Here is a 22,063-nt window from a genome sequence, read left to right as displayed (position 1 = left end):
AAAAATGGCCACGTAGGGCTAATTAATATTTCTTTATATTATTTTATGTTATTCTCATCATATCATCATATCATCATCATCATAAGTGGTGGTTCCCTTCGACTACCAAGGGTATTCCCGTCATTTCCTTCCTTAAAAGAGCTCATACCAATACTACCAAACCTATCAAAAATGGCCACGTAGGGCTAATTAATATTTCTTTCTTTTAGCACTTTTTTTTTGCTCTCAAATGCTACCAAACCAATCAAAAATGGCCACGTAGGACTAATTAATATTTCTTTCTTTTAGCACTTTTTTTTGCTCTCAAATACTACCAAACCAATCAAAAAAGGCCATGTAGGGCTAATTAATATTGCCCGTGCCTTGCACGGGCACCCTTATCTAGTATATATATATTGATTGGTGATGTTTTTTTTCTTGAAAATGAAATGACACACAAATGAATAGTATAACGTGTCACCATCTAATTCGTCCTTTTAATTGAGCCTCATCTTGTAGATCAGGTACAACTAAGAACTTTTTTAATTATTTATATTATTTTTTTAGATTAGCATTAAGTAGAACAAGAAAATCAACATTAAGCATCATTTAAACTCTGAAGTGTGTTTTGATTGAACCATTAGATCCATAATTTCGAAAAAAAACACTTAGAATCATTGATTTTGAATCAAATAACACTAAGCATCATGAATACAACATTTTCTGAAAATCCGAACAAAACATCTGTCTGAACGTATTCAAAGAGTGAGGTAATTAGCTCTATGAAAAGTACTTATTTTGTGGAACTTCCATGCAGAAAGTGAGTTCAAAGGAGTTCCTTTCCATCCAATTGTTACGAAATTTTCATTCATTTCGAGCGTGAAAGAGTTCTTACCACTGAACTTTTCTACCACCGTCTTGGCTTGGTACAACGATGAGTTGCTCATTTTCATCTCCTCCATTCCAAATCGCTTGAAATACTCTCTCCATAACTCGATCGTTACATGTCTCATAGTCCTTTCCTCCCCCTCATTCGCGACAATGTTCCTTATTCCATGCCACATTACTTCTTCTTCCATAGCCTTCCTAGTTGATTCATTATTTTTCATACAATCCTCGAACAAATCAAACAAAGCACCGTGATAGAATAGAGCTTCAATGAAACGGTTAACAAAAACAGGAGAGTTAAGATTTGCCTCGACCTCTGCAACAATCATTATACGAGGATTCATTTCTTTGATGAATCCCATCAAGAAATCGAGTCTATCTTGTTGTGTTATCATGTTGGAGAGTAGATATTGCGCGTAAACTGCAAGGGATTCCTCAGGATCGATGTCTAAGTCTTCTCTCTTTAGATCAAAGATATCTTTCACCATAACTATCTTAAAACATAACGGAAAGTGCAAGGACTCAGCAAAACTCATTAGTCGTTTACCTGTCTCCTCGACGTTAGTCCTTGATTGAACATCTATCAATGCAGTTACCTTAAGATACTCAAGAGAATTTTGAGAGTTGTGTTGATGAGTTGCGAGTGCTTGCATTAGGATTGTCCATTGCACTCCCATTTTGATCTCGAGATCAACTATATGAATCCTTTTCGAGTTCTCCACATTTTCCACTATAGCTTGAATTCCAGCAAATTTCACCACTTGACACATTGGCATGTCCTGAACTGCAATCGTGCACGCGTTTATACTCCTTAACGACTCCTGAAGATCTCTCATTCCATGTAACCCTAAACCTTTCGTGCAATTTTTCCCCGTTTCAATATCAACTCGTTCGTGTAGAGCACGAGAGAAATAGTACACCAATCTCTCAACAGGGTTCCCTGTTTTGGAACTCAGCTTATCACATTCATTCAAAAGGTTAATCGCGCTATCAAAAACCTTCTCCCCGATTTTCTCTGCAGAAGCAAGTAGACGTTCAACGAGCATTACGGTTCTAGACTCTTCCTCTGAAAGACTACACAATGAGTTAATAAATGGATGATCGAATTCAGTAGATTGAATAAATTTTTGTCCGCCAAATCGAAGAATTTCCTCTGTGGACAATTTACAAACACTTGGTGTGCACTCATTTTCACTAATTTGAACAACATCAATCTTTTGCCCCTTTAATTTTCTAAATCCATTTCCAAAGTCTTTCAATATGTTGAGTGAAGAAATCAATGATTTCTTCGCTTTTTTGTTATCATCTGTTGTTTCTTTAATATGAAGAATAGTTGTTGTTTCATCTTCAACGTCGAAATCCCAATCATCAAATGTAACAAAATCATGTTCGTTTTGTTCTTGCATACTACTTGTTTTTTCTTCTGGTTCGTCAAACGGCCAGCTGGTTGGGTTTTCCATATTAGTATGAGTCAATTTCAAAGAATTGGTAACAATTTTATATATGGTTTTTATAATTATAGAAACTTTGGTATCATCTATAATCGATGTTTTCAATTTTCGAAAAAAAGACAAATCAAGCAGTACTAAGTTCAGCTCGATGATATCAGTAGATATTGTTGTTATTTGGTTTATGTGTAGGATTCTAGTCCAATGCATTATGCTTTTGCTATGCGGAGTATGTTGTACGCAGTTTTATCTTGCATTTTCGCAAAAGGATGATTCACACTCCACAAAGATTTATCATTCGAAAAGAGGAAAAAATGGAGTCTTTATCTATTGAAATGGCAAATGTATAGACCTCAACGAGATAGTGCTATTTCAAGCTAACTGACTATCCCGATAAGAAGATGAAGCCTGATCGGGCTAATAAGAAAGCAATCAATGGAAGGGGTCGAACATGTTGTTACATTTTTTCTGAATCTTTCAAGATGAAAATAGATCGAGTGACTTAACTTCCTCTAGGCAGTTGCATACAGCTTTGCTACAAGTGGTCCTCCTTTGAATTGTGTGATTCCATAGCTACGATGTGGCTCGCCAACATGTCAAGCAGCCCCTTCCCAAACTGTTTTTGAGCCATCCCTGCTACTATAACTTGAGCGCCACATAGTTGGACGATAACCATTCTTATCGAATTTCATTGCAGATAAATAATAATCACATTTCTTACATCTGAACACGAAAGGAATGGAAGCTCTAACATCTACGAAGGGACCTCGAGATTGTCTATAGGGTTTGAGTTGTCCTCGTTCAAACCAGAAACAATATCCCCTTCTGTTACCTCCTCTATTTCGCACTTCAAGTTCTGTAACAGTCCACACATGTAGACTTGTTTTGGGTAAACATTCATAAAAAAACATCTAATGAATTCTAAGTTCAATCCATCTATAACTCGAAAAACTAACACAAATTCAGCTTTCATAACACCAAAAAATCAAACAAACAAGGGGGAAAATCGCGAGTACTTATGGTTATGTTCCATTTGGTGCAAATTGTAAACATAAAACATACTATTCTACCTTTGAAAAATGAACTTAAAAAAGTTTTTGATCTTCTGCATAAGCCCGATTTTAGGCTTATTTTTCTCCACTACTATTGCCTTTGATGATTCATTGATAGTTGGATCCTCTGCTTTCGCAGTGCTCAAGACCTTGATAGCACTTTCTAAATCCACAAACATTTTCCTTGAAATTTTCTGAAACTGAAAAGAGGTGTAAGGTCGAGACGATGACTTAACATCTCCTTGATACAGTCCTGCGGTTGCCTTTCCACCAGCATACGAATTAAGAGAAGCTAATATGAACTCTCCGCGTTCACAAAAGTACTTATGAACAAATTCCTCGAAGTTCTTTGGAGGTGCACGTATATGACAAAGCATAGTTTTACATGTCCTTATGAAAACATCCTCATTATAAGCTAAAGACAGCTTCGACAAAGCATCAGAGTCGCTGATACATCTTACGCGAACAGGCTCATTGAAGTAAGGTTCAGCATTGAGTACTAGTCCCTGGATTGAGACGAGAAGTTGAAGAATTGTAGAAATTTTAGGTGTCCATTTTTCGACTTTGTCTCCATGCCAAGTGTTGATGAGGCTCAAACAAACTCTTCCATTAGGATAGAGATTAGGATTCATGTGAAAGCCACGTGACAAATAGCTGAGTTTTGGAGGATTGTATGGATAATCTGAAGGAAAGACAATGTCGAAGAAGAAGAGTCCATCGTGATATGGAGTCCCTGAGGCACCAATGATCACTGCTCGTAGAAGATCAAGTCGTTTCTCATAAGTTTGAACGTAAATCGAATCAGGGAGATTTTTCTCAAGGATTTTCCATTCTTTCATGATAGCTTTGCAGGTAGAAGTGTTTGTATCATTGAAGCATTTTTTTTCTTTTCTGGATTGGTTTGATTTGATGAAATAATGATCTGATTCATCTAGTGCAACATCAAAATGTGGAAATTCCATAGTTTTACCACATGTTTTCCCTGATAAAATAACAGCAAAACGGAGTTAGCATAGGGTAGAGTATACACAAACGTTCACCTCTATCTTTCAGAAGGTGGAGAGACTGTTTCCTAGATCCACTTGGTTGAGCATTTTTATCTAGACACACCTCAACAACAACATACATTTTGTAATCGAACAAGTGGGATTTGGGCGTTATACGTAGATTTGAAAAGGAAATACAATAGTGCATAAGTATAATGTAGAAAAGAAGAGTAACAACAATAAAATAAAACAAATATCGTAATCGGAAATACAATAGGAAAACTAGACTGTGCTCGACTACCTATATCCTAATTCTAGTGGTGCTCCACTACCGACTAGCCTTCTATCCTGATTCCGATATCGTGCTTGACTACCAACTAGACTTATATCCTAATTCTGGTGGCCCTCCACTATCGACTGGCCTTCTATCCTAATTTTGATAATTTTGGTGGCACTCCACTACCGACTAATCTTCTATCCTAGTTCCGGTCGTGATTGACTACCAACTAGCATTTAACCCTATATATAAACACACGGAGAATTCAACTTATCATATATACATAATATAGTATTTTAACTTTATCTATCGCGTTCCAACAAATGAGAATTCAAATGAAATCGACCCCCTAAATCCGCCCCCGTGACCAATCTACCCACAATTTTACTATGTTAACACTGAGGATTCATATCACCGACTCTAGCTTATTTGAGATTGAAGTGTATGTAGTTAAATTTAAACATGGTATTAAAAACTACAAAAAAAAATAAAAAAAAAATACCTGAAACGATAGCCATACTTGTTCTTCTTCGTAAACTGATATTAAAGACTAATAATACTAATAATGATACTTATAAAAAGTATTAAATTAGTTTCATCCCATATAGAGTTCTTATTGTTCTAGGTGACCTATATATATGGCTTTAAAAATTCTAATACACATAAAACTCTTCCACTTATTGAAAATTATAATAAATGTTTTTATCAATTATAATCAGTCAAACTTCTCCCTAACAACATAGTTTGCTTTGAGATTTTTAAAATGGTATAGCGATGGAAATATATATTCACATAATCTAGGGAATCGTCTAATCTTTCATTTTTTTAGTGTTATACCGTAACAAATTTAGTTAACTCAATGACGGAAATATATATATTCACATAAAAAAAAATTTGTGTATTATTTATGAGTTAGAAAAGTTGTTTTCGATCGACTATTGGCTCAACTGAAAAAAATAATTTAAAGCATGATAGCAAGAAAAAATCACAGTAAAATAACAAAATGTGCAAATCAAATAAAGCAATATATAGTAGTACACATAAAAGAAAACAAACAACGTACAACAACACTCGACTAGCTAACTAACCAACGAATAATAATATATATAAATTAATTAATTAATTTTTTTCTCAACCATAAAAGAGTCCTTGGAAGTCCTCCAACATAGAAAGAAAAAATTAAGTTTTACCAACTAATTTGTTGGGTTAAATTAGCAACTTCTAACTATCTTACAAATCATTTATACAAAAAAAAAAAAGATTTAAAAATTAAATATGTTGTTATCTTTCTTTAAAAATACTTCAAGATGAATATTAATATTACATTGTTTTTGGTAATTTTCCTAGTTATATATGTAATATTCTTGGATTTTGTTCATGGTTTATCTGTGAAAAATGTGATTGATTCTCAAGTATTAACACAAAAAATTGGCACTAATCGCACAATTATAGTGGATATTAATGGACAAGGGGATTTTAAATCTATTCAAGCAGCAATTAATACAGTTCCAAATGGGAATTCCAATTGGATCATTATCCATGTTAGAAAAGGGACATACAGGTATACTTGGTTAATTTTTTCGATTCGATCTCTGAAAAATAGTCATTATTCTCTGAAGTTTTAAATTATCGTCGAGTTTCACTTAGGTCGTTGAATTTGATGAAATTCCAGAATAATGACTAGTTTTCGAATTACTTTTCTATTTCAATAATGGTGGTATCCGACCCAAATAACTTACACATAATTGTTATTATTTTATTGAGTACTTGTGACTATGTCAACCTTAGGTAAATAACATATAAAAATGAGAGAATTAGAATGTTAAGGATCTTATAAGAATAAGTTCAGGATCAAATATTTAAACGCATTTTGTATACATACCCAAGGAACAAATTTGTGTGGCCTAGGGTCAGAACGGACAGTACCTTAACCGTTGCACTAAAGTTGTTACACAATAGGCACCTATTCCTATTCACCAACACATATCGATACTAAACTAGTCCTACGTGGATGAAAAGAAATCATCATATAATACGACATTTATCTAGTTTTTACGATTTTTATTGGTCATTAGACTATACCCTTGAGGGATTAATCGTTTCATACAAGGAGCATAAATAATTTCAAAAATATTTATATATTTGAATTCATAGTCTCTCTCTATATTGAAATGAATCGATAACATATAAAATCAAATTCATTAAATTCTAGAGCTGCCTCGATTCTTTCTTTATAATAAAAAAATGAATTTGTTGAGATTTTTTTTAATTTTTTTTTCAGAGAAAAAGTTAATGTACCACCAAAGAAGTCCTACATTTTTATGAGAGGCAATGGAAAAGGAAGAACATCAATTGTATGGTCAGAAAGTTCCACTGATACAACCAAATCTGCTACTTTCAAAGTTGAAGCTCCTAATTTTGTTGCCTTTGGCATTAGTTTCAAGGTTCATAATTTTCTAATATCCATCTACATAAAATATTCTTTTTAATTCGTATCGATATAATATCTCGCGTTCACACAGGATTCAGAGAACCGCCACATCCTAAAGGGTGCAATATAGACAGTTTACCTCAATGCAAACATTAGTACCTGCTTTTACGGCTCGAACATGTGACTATAGGTCACAAAAAGATAGCTTTACACTTTCTCCATAAAAACTGAGGAAATAAACTTAACACATTTAACATTCACTTAATTGAAGTATGTGTTTTTAGTCCTTTTAGGTAGAAAACATGTTATATTTTGACTATGTTTTAGAACTATATTATTATCAAATAAATATTTTCCTGAAAAATGACTTTCATATCATACAAAATATATATTTCCGAATTATGAAACTCAAATTCATAAATTTAGTTGTTTTTCGTGTATATTAATACATGCCGATTTTCCAAAATTTAATTGACAAACTCCATTTGACCTGAAATTTATTGAAATTTAATCATGACTTGTCTAAAATATGAATATATGCATATATACTAATAAATTTTTTCTTATGTATTTTTATTTAATTTGGTAGAATCAAGCACTTGATGGTGTAACTTCAACCTCACCAAACCAAACATCAGTAGCAGCATTGGTGGGAGCAGATAAAGTTGCCTTTTATCATTGTACATTTTTGAGTACTCACAATACACTTTTTGACAATAAAGGAAGACATTATTATGAGGATTGTTACATTCAAGGTTCATTAGACTTCATATTTGGAAGTGGTCAATCCTTTTATCAAGTGAGTTTAATTTTTATGCATCGATATAAATTATAGTATTCATTCATATAGAAATATATAATCAGGTTATTTATATGAGTAGATTCATGTCAATTTATGTAGACTGATAATATGAAAGAAAGAGAGTTGTATTCTTAGTGTATATAACTTAACTTTCATACATTTGTAGGTTATTGGTTCTACTTTTTATGAATTTAATTAAAAATAATCATAGGTAACTCTCCAAGATAAGAGAAACTATTTCCTAACAAAAAATGTGTCAGTCAACCAATTACAACAAGTTAAAATACACTAATAGTGAATAAATTTTACACAATCAATGTATTGCAACATGCCACAATTGATAATTCGCTTTATTTTCTAGGGTATTAATCTCATTATCTATGAATAATACCTATATATTTTCTTTCATATGACTTGATAGTGTTAAAAAGGTTAATTCCACTATCAACATCTAGAAGTTAAAAATACAACCGTGATAAATGATGTTTGTTACGTTGTACCAATGTCTCTGTTTTAGAGTTTAAGGAATAAGGTAATGAAATTCTGATACTCGATGGACATTTTATTCGTTTTTTTTTTTTTTTTTTAGAATTGTGAGATATTTGTAGTTGCAGATAGAAGGGTTGATATTCGTGGTTCAATAACAGCACAAAGTAGATATAGTGACAAAGAAAATAGTGGATTTGTGTTTGTTGAAGGAAAAGTGTTTGGAATTGGAGGTGTGTATTTGGGAAGAGCTAATGGGGATTATTCAAGGGTTATTTTTGCAAAAACTTATTTTTCTAAGACAATTGTACCTCAAGGATGGACCAATTGGAGCTCTCCAGGATCAACAAAGTAAGACAACCTTTTTCCATCTTTTCATACTTGATTTTGATATGTTTTACTTGAGTCGATCGAGAGTCTATCAGAAATAGAAGGTACAAATTAAGCACTTGTGAGATTACACTAGGTATATTGATGATGTTGTTGTAGCTATGAGTCTACGACCATTGAAATTGAAAATTTGGATCAGATTAATAAACTTACGATCATGAAACAAACTTAGGTACTTATCAACGACGTACATAATTTATCATGAGTAGTGGCTTGTCGAGTACTCTGCTTGCAACCATGTTGATCAAAATTATAACTAGGTTTAATGACTTTATCAGTTTCTAATATTGATCTTATATAAGATTCTCTCACTTTATGGTTGATATATAATTCTCTTATATTTATAAGCATATTTCTGAAAGATATATATAGAGGTAGTGGTATTTCATACCAAATTATACTTGATTCATAGGATCATAATAGGTCGATTTACTAGGTTTAGGGGCAGAACCAACTTGTATCAAGGGGTTCGATCAATTGAATCCCCTCCACCAGAAAATCATACTATTTTTTAAGAAGTTGAAAATAATAAATAAATAAATAAAAACTGTTGAATCCCCTTGACAAGAGAGAAGATTCTACCTTTGTATACCATAAGGGTTCAAAAATTACTTTGACATCGAATTTAAATTTTGAATCCGACTAGTTTCGATATTGGTGCAGGAATTTATATCATGGTGAGTACAAGTGCCATGGACCAGGGTCAGCCATAGAAAGTCGTGCCCCATGGTCAAAACAACTCAATGATAAAGAAGCCATGGCATTTACCTCTATTGAATTTATCCAAGGCAAACAATGGCTTCCAGCATGGATTTAATTAAATTTAAACCATATATTATATGAACATAAATTAGAACTATATATTATTATAGTATTATTTTAGCCATGAAGTGCATCTCTTAATTGTATTTTTATGATGCCTCTGGCTAAACACTTTTAGCTTAGATTGAAATACCAATAATATATTTTATTGGTATTTCAAAAAGTTGTGAATATTTTTGAGCAAACACATACAAATTTTGTCATTTCAATATAACTTCTCAATATATTATATTCGAATGTTATGATCGCACAAATTTCTTAGACGGGACAAAATTTAAATATCGACGTTAAATGATCCTATTTGTGTAAATCTTTCCCCAAGCCCAATACCAAAATCAGGCCCAAGTGAATAAGCAAAATTCTTTAGGGCTCCAATTAACACTTCACACAATTTGGTAAAAACTCTCTGAAACTGAATCGGAATCGGAGCTGAGAGAGCAAGCAACAATGGAGGCCGGAGACGAAGCGCTTGAGATGGTGGTAGACTCAAAGGACTTGCAGCAGCAAAGCAAAGCTCTAGATAAGCTCACTGACCATGTCGAAGATCGTCAGCTTGATTCCTCTCGTGTTCAAACGGTACCGTTTTATCCATATTTCACATGAATCTATGCAATTCTGAATTTGCTTCAGTTTTTTGTAATTTTAATGCTGAAAAATTTGTGTATTTTTAGGCTATGGCTTCAATTTATGCATCTAAGGAAGCTGATCTTCAAGCTATGAGACTGAGGTTTGTGAGTTCTTGCTTATGAATTTGAATGTTTTTGGATGGTATTACTGATTGAATAGTTGGAAATAGTTTATTTTTTTCAAATATTTTTGTAACTATAAGAATTTGTTAGTTATAATAGTTTTGTTATATATGCAGCTTCTAAAAATGTGATTTTGTTCTATAAAAAGTAAAAAATGATGCTTCGAAAATTAGACTATGGCATCAATTACTTCATAAGGAAGCTGATATTCAAGCTAGATGAGGTTTGCTTTTCTTCTTTATTGTTGAACTTAATCGAGGATAAGGAAGCTATAGTATTGCTATTTGGGGAGTCGAGTAGTTATTTATTGAGTTGAGGATCTAGCGGAAACAGTTCTCTATACCTTAGAGGTCTCCGTACACCCTACCCTCTCCAGGCGGCACTTTGTGGGATTATACTGAATATGTAGTTGTTGATACAAATTCGTTGTTTGAATTATTTTTAATCTGGTCTAAAACCATGTAAATTCTTACTAACAAGAATTAAGAAATTGATGCACTTGCAAATTAGGCTGTCGCTTTACTTGTTGCATTGAAGGAAGTCGAATTCAGGTCTTGCATTCCGGATGGATTTGACTTTTAAATACTCCCTGCCACTCAGAAGGAATGACAGGGTTTAGAATACGAAAGTCAAATCATCGAAACTTCAAAGTGAATTCAGATGTTATTTCCTCATTTTCAAATAAGATTACATACGTAGTCATTATGACAGAGTAATATACACTTTATAATATTTTGAAGACATTTGAGACTTGCTTCTATAAATCGTAAATACTAAAGAAAGCTGTTTGGGTTTATCGGAAACTGTTTCTCTACCACGAGGTAGAGGGTAAGACTAAGTACACACCACCCTCCCTAGACCCCAATTGTGGGATCAGACAGGGTATGTTGTTGTACAAAAGAGATTTTTGAAATAAAGCGTCTGATTATATTTATATGATTGTTGTTACTCGTAAATCTCTTTTGTTGCTCTTATCCATAATTCTTGTTTGTTTATGTGAAAGGTGTACGTACTGAACAATTAGTTCAATTTGTTGCTTCAAGAAAGTTGATGAGTGTTTTGATTGATTGCTAATGCGGAGTTGCATTTCTTTAGCTTTCAAATCATTGCCAGAAATTTAGGAAGCATTGCTTGTAAACTTCAATTTGTGTAACCTTATCTGATTATGAAATGAGTTTGAAGCCCACAAGTTTTTAGATACATGGAACTTAGTTGATGTGTGCAAGGGACTTTCAGTTTATCCAAATTAAATAATTGAATCGGTTGGTATGTCTTCACATGCTTATTTTACGTGCATCGAAGGGAAATGAAGATCTATTCAATCATGGAAATCAAATAACAAAACAGTGAATATGAGTTCATTGATTTCAAATATGATATTGAAATGGAAAACGATAGTCTCTTGCCTCTCGGATTGGCAAAAGAAAAAAGAAAACCACACCTAACAACCACTATTTTACAATCATATTAACATCGATATTACCTTTCAATGTGTGTACATAGCTCTTGAACCTCTTTCATTGCATTTTTCCTGTTTTGATAATGTCCTATGCTCCTTGTGAAGTTTCATAATCCTTTATAAATAAGATGACATCGACAACTTTGTGTCTTACAGGGAAAAAGAACTAGCTGCTGTTAAGATTAATGCTGCTGATGTTGATATAATTGCAAACGAACTAGAGGTCGGTTTCCTCTTACATCTACACGCGTTGTTTCTGTTGCTTTATTATAAATCTCTCATGTTGTTACGATTGTGGAATAGGTGGACAAGAAGGTTGCTGAAAGGACTTTGAGAGAGCATAAAGGTGATGCTGTAGCTGCAATAAGGCATTTGCTCAACTAGTACAACAACTACAACGCCTCAGTCCCAAATAAATTGGGGTCGGCTATATGAATAGTACCGGGGATTTTTTCTGTTGATTCTGAGATGTACTAGCAAAGAGACTACTAAATGTTCATGCTATATATGTAACTTTGATCTGTTGACGCTGCTTTTCAATTATATTGGTAATTAATTGCTACTATCGGAGTTAAAAATTAGATGTGATTGATGAGCAAGTTTTGGATTACGAAATGATCTATGCATTACTAATATGTACATAACTTGTCTTCAAACCAAATGACCCATAAATGATTTCTATCCATCTTCATTAGCCAAAGTTGGTCTGTCTGAGTTACTGAATGTATACGTTGATAAAAGATAGCAGGTATCTCATGGAATAATCGAAATATATTCTTAGTAGACAAGACTCAACCCCAGTTAAACTTCAATTGAGACTTCAAATTCAAAATTGCATACAAAGGAGCAACAGTACAAGAAGAAAATCAATAACTTATATAAGACTTGAAACATACCACCTGGGATGCAAATTTCTCATTCAATATACAAATATTTGAATGTTGTAACCTTATAAAACCCACAATGATTTGAAGATGAATTCACTTCATAAAAGATAACAAATCAATGCAAACTGTGAATTCATCAAACAAGAATCATGTCAAGACTCACGTAGGGCAGTAAATGACTATTACCAACTTGACTCGAATAAAGGGAGCTTCGTTTTCTTCATCAGATTTCTTTGTAATGAATTAACACTGCAAGCCTAACATTTAGCCTCTGAACGTAGGATCCGACAACACAAGCTGTTTGTGAGCTCTGACCGACCAACTTTCATGCGACAGCCATAAAATCTTGAACAGTTAGCAATCAGCAGATGAAACTCAACCATATACGTCTGTTAGCTGTGTTTACTGTTCCTTCTGGCTGCTATCTCCTGCAGTGCTACGTGCTGCCTGTGCCTGAATAACATACTGTCGCTGCAGATCCTTAAGTTTTTCCATCAACTCTTGGAATGAAGGACGAGATTGTGGCTCACTGAAGTTGGACAAAACATAAAAAAGTTGTATATCAGCTCATTTCAGAATAATGACGAGTAGGCCTCAATCCTAAGCAAGTTGGAGTCATGTCGCTCCATTTACAGCTCGGTTCAAAGATGTGTAAAACTAATGTGATTCAAAGCAAAATGGTTGTCAGGGCAGATGCTTTGCAATTGCAGTCATAATGCTCGGGAGGCGGGACAATGGAATCAAAGTTAGCCGATGATACTTTACAAGTCACTTGTCAAAAAGATGCACTGAACCTCAACATCCTTTTCCTAAAAAGGCTTCATTCTTAAAGATATTATTATGCCCAGGTTACATATTGTCCATTAACTTCTACTTTAATTTCTCTCAGATTTATCAAGGAAGATATGGCATATGTTTCGATGTCATCTCAGTCTGGTTTGCTAAAGAGGAGTCCATCATAGCTTTAGAACAAATTTGAATTCAAAGGCAATAGGCCTTGGAAGTTCCAAATAATAATAAGAAAAACTGATCATTTTTTTATCATGATGATATGTTCCTCTTAAGGCTATTTGCTTCAACAAAACAAATTATGATGGCAAAAAGAATTAAGATGCAAACCTGAGCCAACAACTCTCGATAATAGACGCCAATTGTGGATGAACATCCTTTGGGATATCTAGCCGCTGATTCATGAATCCTACAGCTGCAATCACCTGCAATCAACTCCAAGAAGTTGTTCTTTTTATACCATTATATGATGAAAAATAATCCGCTATTATCTTTTACTTTTGAGTTGATGGTCAAAAACACACCTGAAGTTCAGGTAAGAAACTCGAAAAATGTGATACTTCCAAGTGTGTTTGACCATTATCTCTTTATTTTTCTTATATGTGAGGACTGAGGAGTGTCGGAGGGGGGGAAGGGTGCTCTTCACCAACTTGAGCAAGAGAACTGAATTTTATGGAATGTTGTCCATGTGAGATTTTAGTTAGATGAAAATACCTGCATTGTGTTGAGGTTATCCCAAGGGATTTTCTCCGTGGCGAGTTCCCATAGTATCACTCCAAAACTGTATACATCAGACCTAAAGGAACATTCAAAGAAGGATTAATATCTTTAAAATATTTAGAAATCTGCATAAAGTGCATATATCTCATAGTTGGCATACTTCTCATCTGAAGGTTCATTGCGAAGAACTTCTGGAGCCATCCATTGAGGCTGCATGAGAATTAATGTAAAAAGTCAGATATTCACATGACGTTCCAACACGATAGGTGAAGTAAAATAACTCATACTGATAGAGTAAAGAGAGACAGATCCTGAGTTCAAGCTGAATACCGTTCCTTTACCCGTCCTTGTTGCTAGATATGTTTCATGTTTAAGACGTGACAGACCAAAGTCCCCAACCTGGCAATATTTGCATGGTGAGAATTCTTCTCAGCATATTAAAAGCTCTTTCATAATAGACGATTAGACATTCATAAGACTGGTAATACAAAGAAGAAATGACAGTCAAATGAACTGAAGCCAAACCTTCACAGTCCAGTTCTTGTCCACAAGAAGATTTGAAGACTTCAAGTCACGATGAACTATAGGAGGGGTAAGATGATGAAGATAATTCATGCCACGAGCCTGAAAGAAGCAGCAAAATGTAACATGATACCTAGCATAAAAGAGTAACCTTGATAGCTCCAAATATCTCAGATAAAAAGTTTTTATATAACTAATAGAAAGAATTGATGATCCAGTAAAAACAATGGATGTTATTCTTGGTAATAGTTAATATAACAGGTAAACAGATCTCCTAAGAACTTACTACGTCTAGAGCCATGTGGATTCGTCGTCTCCATTCTAATTTGGATGCATTCCTCTGTAATAGCCTGAACAAACTTCCCCTGCAATAATGGAAAAGGTGAAATGGTTTATCAGTCACACACGAAAAATGCTGATACAGTCACAAGGAATAGGTGCAAAACAAATTGAACAGGTTATTCATCATGAAGAAGGAAAAGGATTTACCGTGGCAGGAATTCCGTGACAATGCAGAGGCGTTCTGGTGAAGTAACAGCACCCATGAATAGAAGAATATTTGGATGTCGAAGTCTTTTCATAAGGGAGATCTTCAAAAAAAAAAAAAGTAAAGCACAAGGCCTGTCAGAGACGCTTCTGGTCCTAGGCTCCTAGCATAATGTTAGTAACCATAGTTGAATTAGAAAGCAAAAAAAGCATTAAGCTCAAGTCTCCATGTACTAATATCAAGCACAAACATTTTCCTAGACATACTATGGATGAGTCATTTCATTGTAGAACTATTTTCTTTGGAAATTGATCTCCTGTACAAAATCAGATAGTATTTGCCTATTTGGGAGTAACCGGAGGGACTCCAAGCAGAAGTTGATCAAATTAACAGAATACAAAAGATAGCTTCAGAACCAAGGATGTCTGAATTATGATTTTCCAGAGAACCAAGACTCACGCAAGAAAAGAATTCCAAGACAGAAAGTTCTCGATCCTTGTTCCTTGTTTAAGTGCATAGGACTTCAAAAGTGATGCGGCGCATAGGCAGAGGTGAAGGACGTTGATTCAGTATTAGCATTTTTATAAATTTTACCACTCATTAATGTAGAAAGTCAGATAGTCACATGAAGTGAATCCTATTGTGATAGTTTCTAACAAACAGAAAATGGTAGTATTTTGTTTGACACATTTAATTCTCATCATTTGCAGATTACTCTTCACATTGGTCCTTCAACTGGGATTTCTTACATTAGAAAGTTCATTTTTTGAGAAAAGTCGCAGTGTAGAAGAGCATACATTGCTGGTGAATTTCGACATTGGTTCACAGACCTCATTAAAGGCTACAGCAATATTGTGGCAATTTTTTATGAAAAACGAGGAAAGACCGGCATTATGACTGTCATACAGTTTAGAGTCCTTCAGAAAAAATAACATTCAATTAGGAAAAGAAAAAGATAAAGCATTTCATGACAGATTTATGACAAACAGACCGACCTCTTGTTTGAAGGAATATATCACTTCATCAGAATATTCTTGCTTGGTGAACACTTTAACAGCGACATCCTGCACGGCAAAGACACCATTATGTACAAAGGAGAAACCAGCTCAAGTAGATCTAAATTTCAAGTGTTGATTACAAATAGTGTTGAGGAACCTCAAGTAATATACAACACCAATACTGGCTTAGAGAAATTTTCGACTTTGATATCATCCATATGATTATGATAGGGCCAAGAAGCCAGTTTTGTTTACTGTGTTACAGTCTATAAGCATAAGCTCCCGGAGTAAATGATAACTCACAAATGCTTGATGATACTTGATGAATAAATACTTCAGAACATTCTGTCTCCAGGAAGTTTAATGAACAGAAGAGACAAAGAACTTACTGATCCATACCACAGCCCATGATAAACAGTTCCACAAGATCCTAGAGAAACACAGATAAAAGAAAAAGTGAGAAATGAAAAAGTAAAAGTAAAGGTGATAACAACTGTCAAATACATAAGATTATCATAGCTATAAAGCTGGTACGGATAATTCGTTGCAGAATTCATGTGTTAGCTTCAGAAAAGATATACAAAGGTTCAAGTGCAACTGACTACTAACATCTGATTATTATACACAACATAAGCATATATAATGTCTGAAAAATAGAAAATGAAAGTAAACTACATCCTTTCCGGTTACCGAAAGATTCTATGATCAAGTTTGGAATAACTAACTAGACTTGTTTTTTATAATTTCACCTGTAAAAGATATTCCGCGTACCTTCTCCAATCTGTTCTCCGATAGTCAAGTCCTCCCACAAGATTTCGTAATCCAGGCAATCAGTATCCATGTCCACCTTATTAACAGCACTACTGCTGGTGCTTCCATAGCTACTAACACTGCTTGTGCTGTTAATATTAAATGAAGACCAGGATCCTGGAGCTTCATTAGTGGTTGTACGGTATGTTTCAGTAACCTGATTTTCTGGTTTAACTGTATTAGAACTGTTGATGTGATTTAACTCATTGTCTTGGTCATTGTTTAACCAAGGCCACACAGATCGTGTAGTTCTTGACTCTGACGCTTCTCGCTCATTGCCTTTCCATGGCCATGATAAGCTATTCTTCGCCATCCACGCCTCTGCCTTCGAGGTGATAATCTTAGAAATGCCTTGTTTTCCCTCACTCTCATCCCCAGAATGCTCCACTTTTACAAGATTAGAGAATACTCCAAAAGGAGAAGGGTGAACATCTCCCCTAGGCGTACTCGCTCCACTTGAATTTGCATCCTCCCTGTGATCTGAGAGAGCAGCATCAGAAAATGCATGGTCAGAATAATGACTATCTCCACTTCCGCCTTCACGAAACATGCTGCTCTCTCCTGTCTTTATTTTTGACTTAACCTTATTGCTCACCTTTGAGGCCTATTATGACAGTAAGAAAACATAAAGAAGACAGTAAGAGAACATAAAGAAAGCAAAAGAAAACCAGACAACTACCCAAACAAAGACAGTTACTAACAAAATTAGAAATTTTGGAGGCAATGGCAGCTTGCAGGGGCTGCTGGGGATCAAGTCCAAGTTTAGAAGAAGTAAGGGTTCTGGCTCTAAATCTTGTATCAGCTTCCAACTGCTTCACTCCCATAGACATAAGCCCTGATTCTTGGAAAGGCCTCATATCACTTGATATACAAATAACACCAAGCAAAGTACCATCATCATCATAAAAAGGGGTATCGGTAGCAACGACTCGGAATCTTTCCCCTTGCTTATTCTTACTTGGAAACTGTCCAGTCCAACTCTCACCCCTTATCACTCTCTGTACAATGTTATTAGCGGCATCATGATCCCGAGCATCTGTTAGGAGTTCAATGAGATCATTTCCAAGAGCTTCTGCAGCAGAATAACCATATAGTTTTTCAGCAGTTCGATTCCTGTGCAACAACGGCTCATATTACACTCCTATTATTGATAACTTTAACAAACACCAGTTGAAGTCAAACTAAGGCCAAATAAACTGTTCTTTCCTATCTGCACAAAGTTTTTAGGGGTCATTTGGTAGCTAGTAAAGAGGAAACCTATTCATGTATTAATTTCTGGATAAGTTATACTACATTTGGTTTGCAATTTAGAAACTCGCATAACTAATGCATGTATAACTAATACGTGCATAATTGTTAACCCACTACCAAATGACCTCTCAGTGTTCATCACTACAACCATAGACTAGCCAACTTAAAAATAAACTCAAACTCACAAGCTCAATCTCTATCACACAAGTCCTAACGAACAAAAGGAAAAACGAAAAATGCAAAAAGAGGGGATGTACATTTCAATTACTCACCAATAAATTATTTGACCATTGAGATCAAGTATATGCACTGCTTGGCCCATTGATTGTAATATATTCAAATACTGTCTATCAGTAAATTTCACTGCAGCAGGACCTCCTCCACCAATACTACTACCATCTCCCTCACCCTTACTACTACTCTCTCTTTGCAATGGCGACGAATGCCGGAAGGAAATTGACCCCCTTTTCCACACAGCAGCAGAACCACCATCAAATCCACCACCAGCTCGAATACGAGGCGGTCTCTGTGGCGATATAGAATGTGACCTTTGTCTTTGTGTTCTATGATCATCACACATCATAAGCTTAGACATCTCAAGCTTCATTTGAGCATGTCCTGCTTCCAATTCTTGAATCTTCTTAAGCAGCTCCTCAGCTGGTGGTGTTGGTCCTTGTGCTGCTGATGCTGATGCTGTTTTTGTACTATCCATTTCAATTTCAAGATTGATCAAAACCCCTCTTCACCAGTTTGACTTTATCCCCCCTCTATCATTAATTTCACTGAAACCCCACTATGAAATGCATTTCTTGCTGAAAAATGAAGAAAATAATTACCCTTTTGAGTTCAAGACTCCACCTTTTTCAGCTCTCTCTACAAATCAACAACAACAACAAACCCGAGGTCTGGGGAGAGTAAAGTGTACACAGACCTTACCACTACTCTCCAAGATAGAGAGGCTGTTTCCAAAAGACACTAATCAGCTCTCTCTACAAATCAATATCTGCAAATGAACAAAGAAAATGGCTGCCTCCCCCTTTGAGTTCAAGACTCCACCTTTTTCATCTCTACCACTTTCTTGACACCTTCTATCTATGGATCTATCACTAATTCACCAACATATGCAAATTTTAGAAGTTCAATTTTGTTAATGGACAAAAAAAATGAAGATAAATGGTCACCCTTTAACTTCAAGAATCCACCTTTTTCTTAAACCATCTCTCACTCTCTCTCTTATGACCAATTATCTTGATACCCCACCCCCACTATATACTATCTGCTTCTACATAGCCATAAGAAAATTAATATCTACAAAATCAGTGTGCTAAAAAAACCAACTTTTTTTTCTCAAGTTCTTACTTTCTATATATGGATCTATGACTAATTGCACTAAGAAAACCCCACTATATATATATATAAAAAAACTCAAAATCTGCAAATTTTTTAGTCCATTTTTAGCTGAAAAAATGCACAAAAATGGACACCCTTTGAGCTCAAGAAATGACCCTTTTCATCTTTCTCTCTTCTCTTTCTTTGTACCATAGTTATAGCGGATTTGCTCTTTCAGGTGTGTTTTGGTTTTTTTTCCCTCTCACTCGGTGTTCGATATTATTGAAGATATGGAAGATGGATTCAGAATTTTAAATTTTATGGACCTCAAGTTAATGTTATACTAATACGTCTTAATTTATGTAACATTGTTTAGTATAATACAAAATATAAGGAAGAAATGCTTTTGAGTGACGTAAAACAAATTTTAGACGTTTATATAGTTGTAAATTTTTTCATTATGCGTAAAAAAATGAAACTTAAAGTTAATTTTTTCAGAGATGATAAAGTACGACAATGATTAATAATTTAGTTTATAATCAAATATTTAGTAAAATTCTTCGTGTATGTATATATAGGGGATAAGTAAAACTGTAAAAGATACTAATTTTTGTAACTGAGCTTCTAAATTGTCTCTAATTAAAATTCTATTAAATTTGAATTCACGTTAAAAAAACTTACATAAGAAGGTTAAGCATTCTCTTGTAAAGGTAATTTTATACTCACGAGTTAAACTCAAAATCTATAATTAAGTATTATAAAAATGACCTTCCATCATGACTCCAACTTATTTTAGATCTCTCTTTTTCTCTTGTATTAATCATTATTTCTTAGAGACGTGTAAAATTAAAAATAAACAAGTAAAATTGAACGGACAAAATTAATCCTACTCTCAAAGGGAGAGAGAGTATATTACTTTACTTATTTTATTTTATTTTTGTTTCAAAGTTCTTTTTTAATAATAATCCATATAAAGGCTAGTATGTCCCCTCCACTTTCATATGCTTCCACTCCTCATTTTCCTTTTTAAACTTTTTTGGATCGAGGATCTATCGAAATAATTTATCGATCTTTGTAAGATAATAATAAGATTGTGGATATTTATCGTTTTTAGATCGGTCGACTTCACTCATGAAATTATTGTAAATATACTATTCTTATTGTTTGGATATTAGAATATTGATCGATTTATAGTTACAATAATCAAATTATAAGTCAAGCGGAATATGTATAAAGAAATCAAATTTTTTTCTATTTTTTTTACGTAACTGTCCATTTTGATATATAATCAAAGACCTCACTCGTGAAGTAAATAACAATCATGTGCAAATAATACTATGATAATAATAAAATTAAATAGAGATATTGTCCATTCGAATATCAAGGATCCACGGAAAATTCACCTTATTCATGTTTCTTATATGCTAAAGCACCACAACTAAAAAGATTGATTCATTTAATATTTGAAATGTCTATTTCTACATTACTCTTAATGATATACTTTTATTAAAAAGATCGACGTATATTTATTATGGACTTAACTAAAATATATAGTTAACTTAGCATTAAAGTTCTTATTCTAGGCCATAAGAGCTTAAAATCACAATATTTTTTTAAAATTGCAATATTGTTATTTCTCTTAGAAAAATGTAAATAATATTTAACTTAACAAGAAAATAGAACCCCATCCCCACTCCCACGCCCACCCACCCACCCCACAACACCAATAACACCACAAAAAATATCTCTAAGCAAATGTAATTAATTAAAGCTTAAGTCAAACAAGAATTGTATTTTATGTAGATACAATTAAATTTGATTACGTAGACTACACCTAATCCCAAAATTATTGTTTATTAGTATTTTTTATCGCAATACATATAGATTCATAATTTAAAATTTATAAGTTTCTACAATAACTATAAATAAATATACGACGATAATTAAATTTCATCATCAAATAATTATTATCAATCATTTTAATATACGATAATAATTGAATTTCGATAAACCCGCACATGATATTCTGGATCTGCCACTGCACAACAATAGCAATGTATATTAATTAAATTGAAAAAAAGAAAAGAAAATAATAGAAGTGGTAAGCTGAGTAGATGGATAAAGTTTTTGCTAGTTCAACATAGTTCATAAAAGTTTATGTCAAAGGTTGGATAAGATCATATAAAAAAATTAATTTATATATATATTAAAAAACTATATATATTCAGGTTATATTTATTTTCAAGATTAAAAAACTTTAATTTATGTGAAAGGTTTTTTACACGTATCTTCTGAATATTTTTAATTAATATATAAGTTAAAGTCAAAGAAAATACTAACAAAAATTGTGATGGGATGAATAAGATACTCTTATATTATAAATTGAATATCGAATGGAAAAAATATATTTCACGCAACACAAATTTAAATTAATTAAGATTTCAATATTAGTCTAGCTTAAGATAACTATTTTTTAGAAATTGATCTATTAATTTCCTTTC

General features: G+C 33.7%; 5 protein-coding genes across 7 annotated transcripts; 2 read left to right on the top strand and 3 right to left on the bottom strand.

The window, feature by feature from the left end:
* Positions 1 to 737: 737 nt before the first annotated feature.
* LOC125862778 (DELLA protein RGL1-like) lies at positions 738 to 2,327 on the bottom strand. The gene has a single exon (XM_049542903.1). It carries the CDS (start codon positions 2,325 to 2,327, stop codon positions 738 to 740), a length of 1,590 nt encoding a protein of 529 aa, XP_049398860.1.
* Positions 2,328 to 2,911: 584 nt separating this feature from the next.
* On the bottom strand, positions 2,912 to 4,495 carry LOC125862777 (putative ubiquitin-conjugating enzyme E2 39). Its single transcript, XM_049542901.1, has 3 exons — positions 4,402 to 4,495; positions 3,386 to 4,349; positions 2,912 to 3,038 (listed from the first exon to the last, which is right to left on the bottom strand). The coding sequence occupies exons 1-3, from the start codon at positions 4,493 to 4,495 to the stop codon at positions 2,912 to 2,914; spliced, it is 1,185 nt and encodes a 394-aa protein (XP_049398858.1).
* Positions 4,496 to 5,926: 1,431 nt separating this feature from the next.
* LOC125862448 (probable pectinesterase 67) lies at positions 5,927 to 9,745 on the top strand. The gene is made up of 5 exons (XM_049542517.1): positions 5,927 to 6,191; positions 6,912 to 7,074; positions 7,651 to 7,860; positions 8,453 to 8,700; positions 9,403 to 9,745. The coding sequence occupies exons 1-5, from the start codon at positions 5,938 to 5,940 to the stop codon at positions 9,554 to 9,556; spliced, it is 1,029 nt and encodes a 342-aa protein (XP_049398474.1). The 5' UTR covers positions 5,927 to 5,937; the 3' UTR covers positions 9,557 to 9,745.
* A 127-nt stretch (positions 9,746 to 9,872) lies between these two features.
* Positions 9,873 to 12,351, top strand: LOC125863235 (uncharacterized). Its single transcript, XM_049543412.1, has 4 exons — positions 9,873 to 10,137; positions 10,233 to 10,288; positions 11,926 to 11,992; positions 12,073 to 12,351. Exons 1-4 carry the CDS (start codon positions 10,009 to 10,011, stop codon positions 12,151 to 12,153), a joined length of 333 nt encoding a protein of 110 aa, XP_049399369.1. The 5' UTR covers positions 9,873 to 10,008; the 3' UTR covers positions 12,154 to 12,351.
* Positions 12,352 to 12,646: 295 nt separating this feature from the next.
* On the bottom strand, positions 12,647 to 19,775 carry LOC125861859 (serine/threonine-protein kinase EDR1-like). 3 transcript variants are annotated; one of them, XM_049541751.1, is made up of 13 exons: positions 18,506 to 19,775; positions 17,684 to 18,095; positions 16,944 to 17,586; positions 16,562 to 16,602; positions 16,170 to 16,238; positions 15,177 to 15,277; positions 14,974 to 15,052; positions 14,691 to 14,789; positions 14,496 to 14,564; positions 14,326 to 14,375; positions 14,160 to 14,241; positions 13,776 to 13,880; positions 12,647 to 13,185 (listed from the first exon to the last, which is right to left on the bottom strand). In XM_049541751.1, the coding sequence occupies exons 1-13, from the start codon at positions 18,943 to 18,945 to the stop codon at positions 13,183 to 13,185; spliced, it is 2,193 nt and encodes a 730-aa protein (XP_049397708.1). In that variant the 5' UTR covers positions 18,946 to 19,775; the 3' UTR covers positions 12,647 to 13,182. The 3 variants fall into 3 exon arrangements, with proteins under 3 accessions (XP_049397708.1, XP_049397707.1, XP_049397710.1); XM_049541750.1 differs by having other exon boundaries at positions 13,776 to 13,870; positions 18,506 to 19,774; XM_049541753.1 differs by having other exon boundaries at positions 13,776 to 13,870; positions 17,684 to 18,054; positions 18,506 to 18,653.
* Positions 19,776 to 22,063: the final 2,288 nt, after the last annotated feature.

Source organism: Solanum stenotomum, chromosome 4 (genome assembly GCF_019186545.1).
Source record: "Solanum stenotomum isolate F172 chromosome 4, ASM1918654v1, whole genome shotgun sequence".
Taxonomy (NCBI): domain Eukaryota; kingdom Viridiplantae; phylum Streptophyta; class Magnoliopsida; order Solanales; family Solanaceae; genus Solanum; species Solanum stenotomum.
This window is presented reverse-complemented; position numbering and strand designations above follow the sequence as displayed.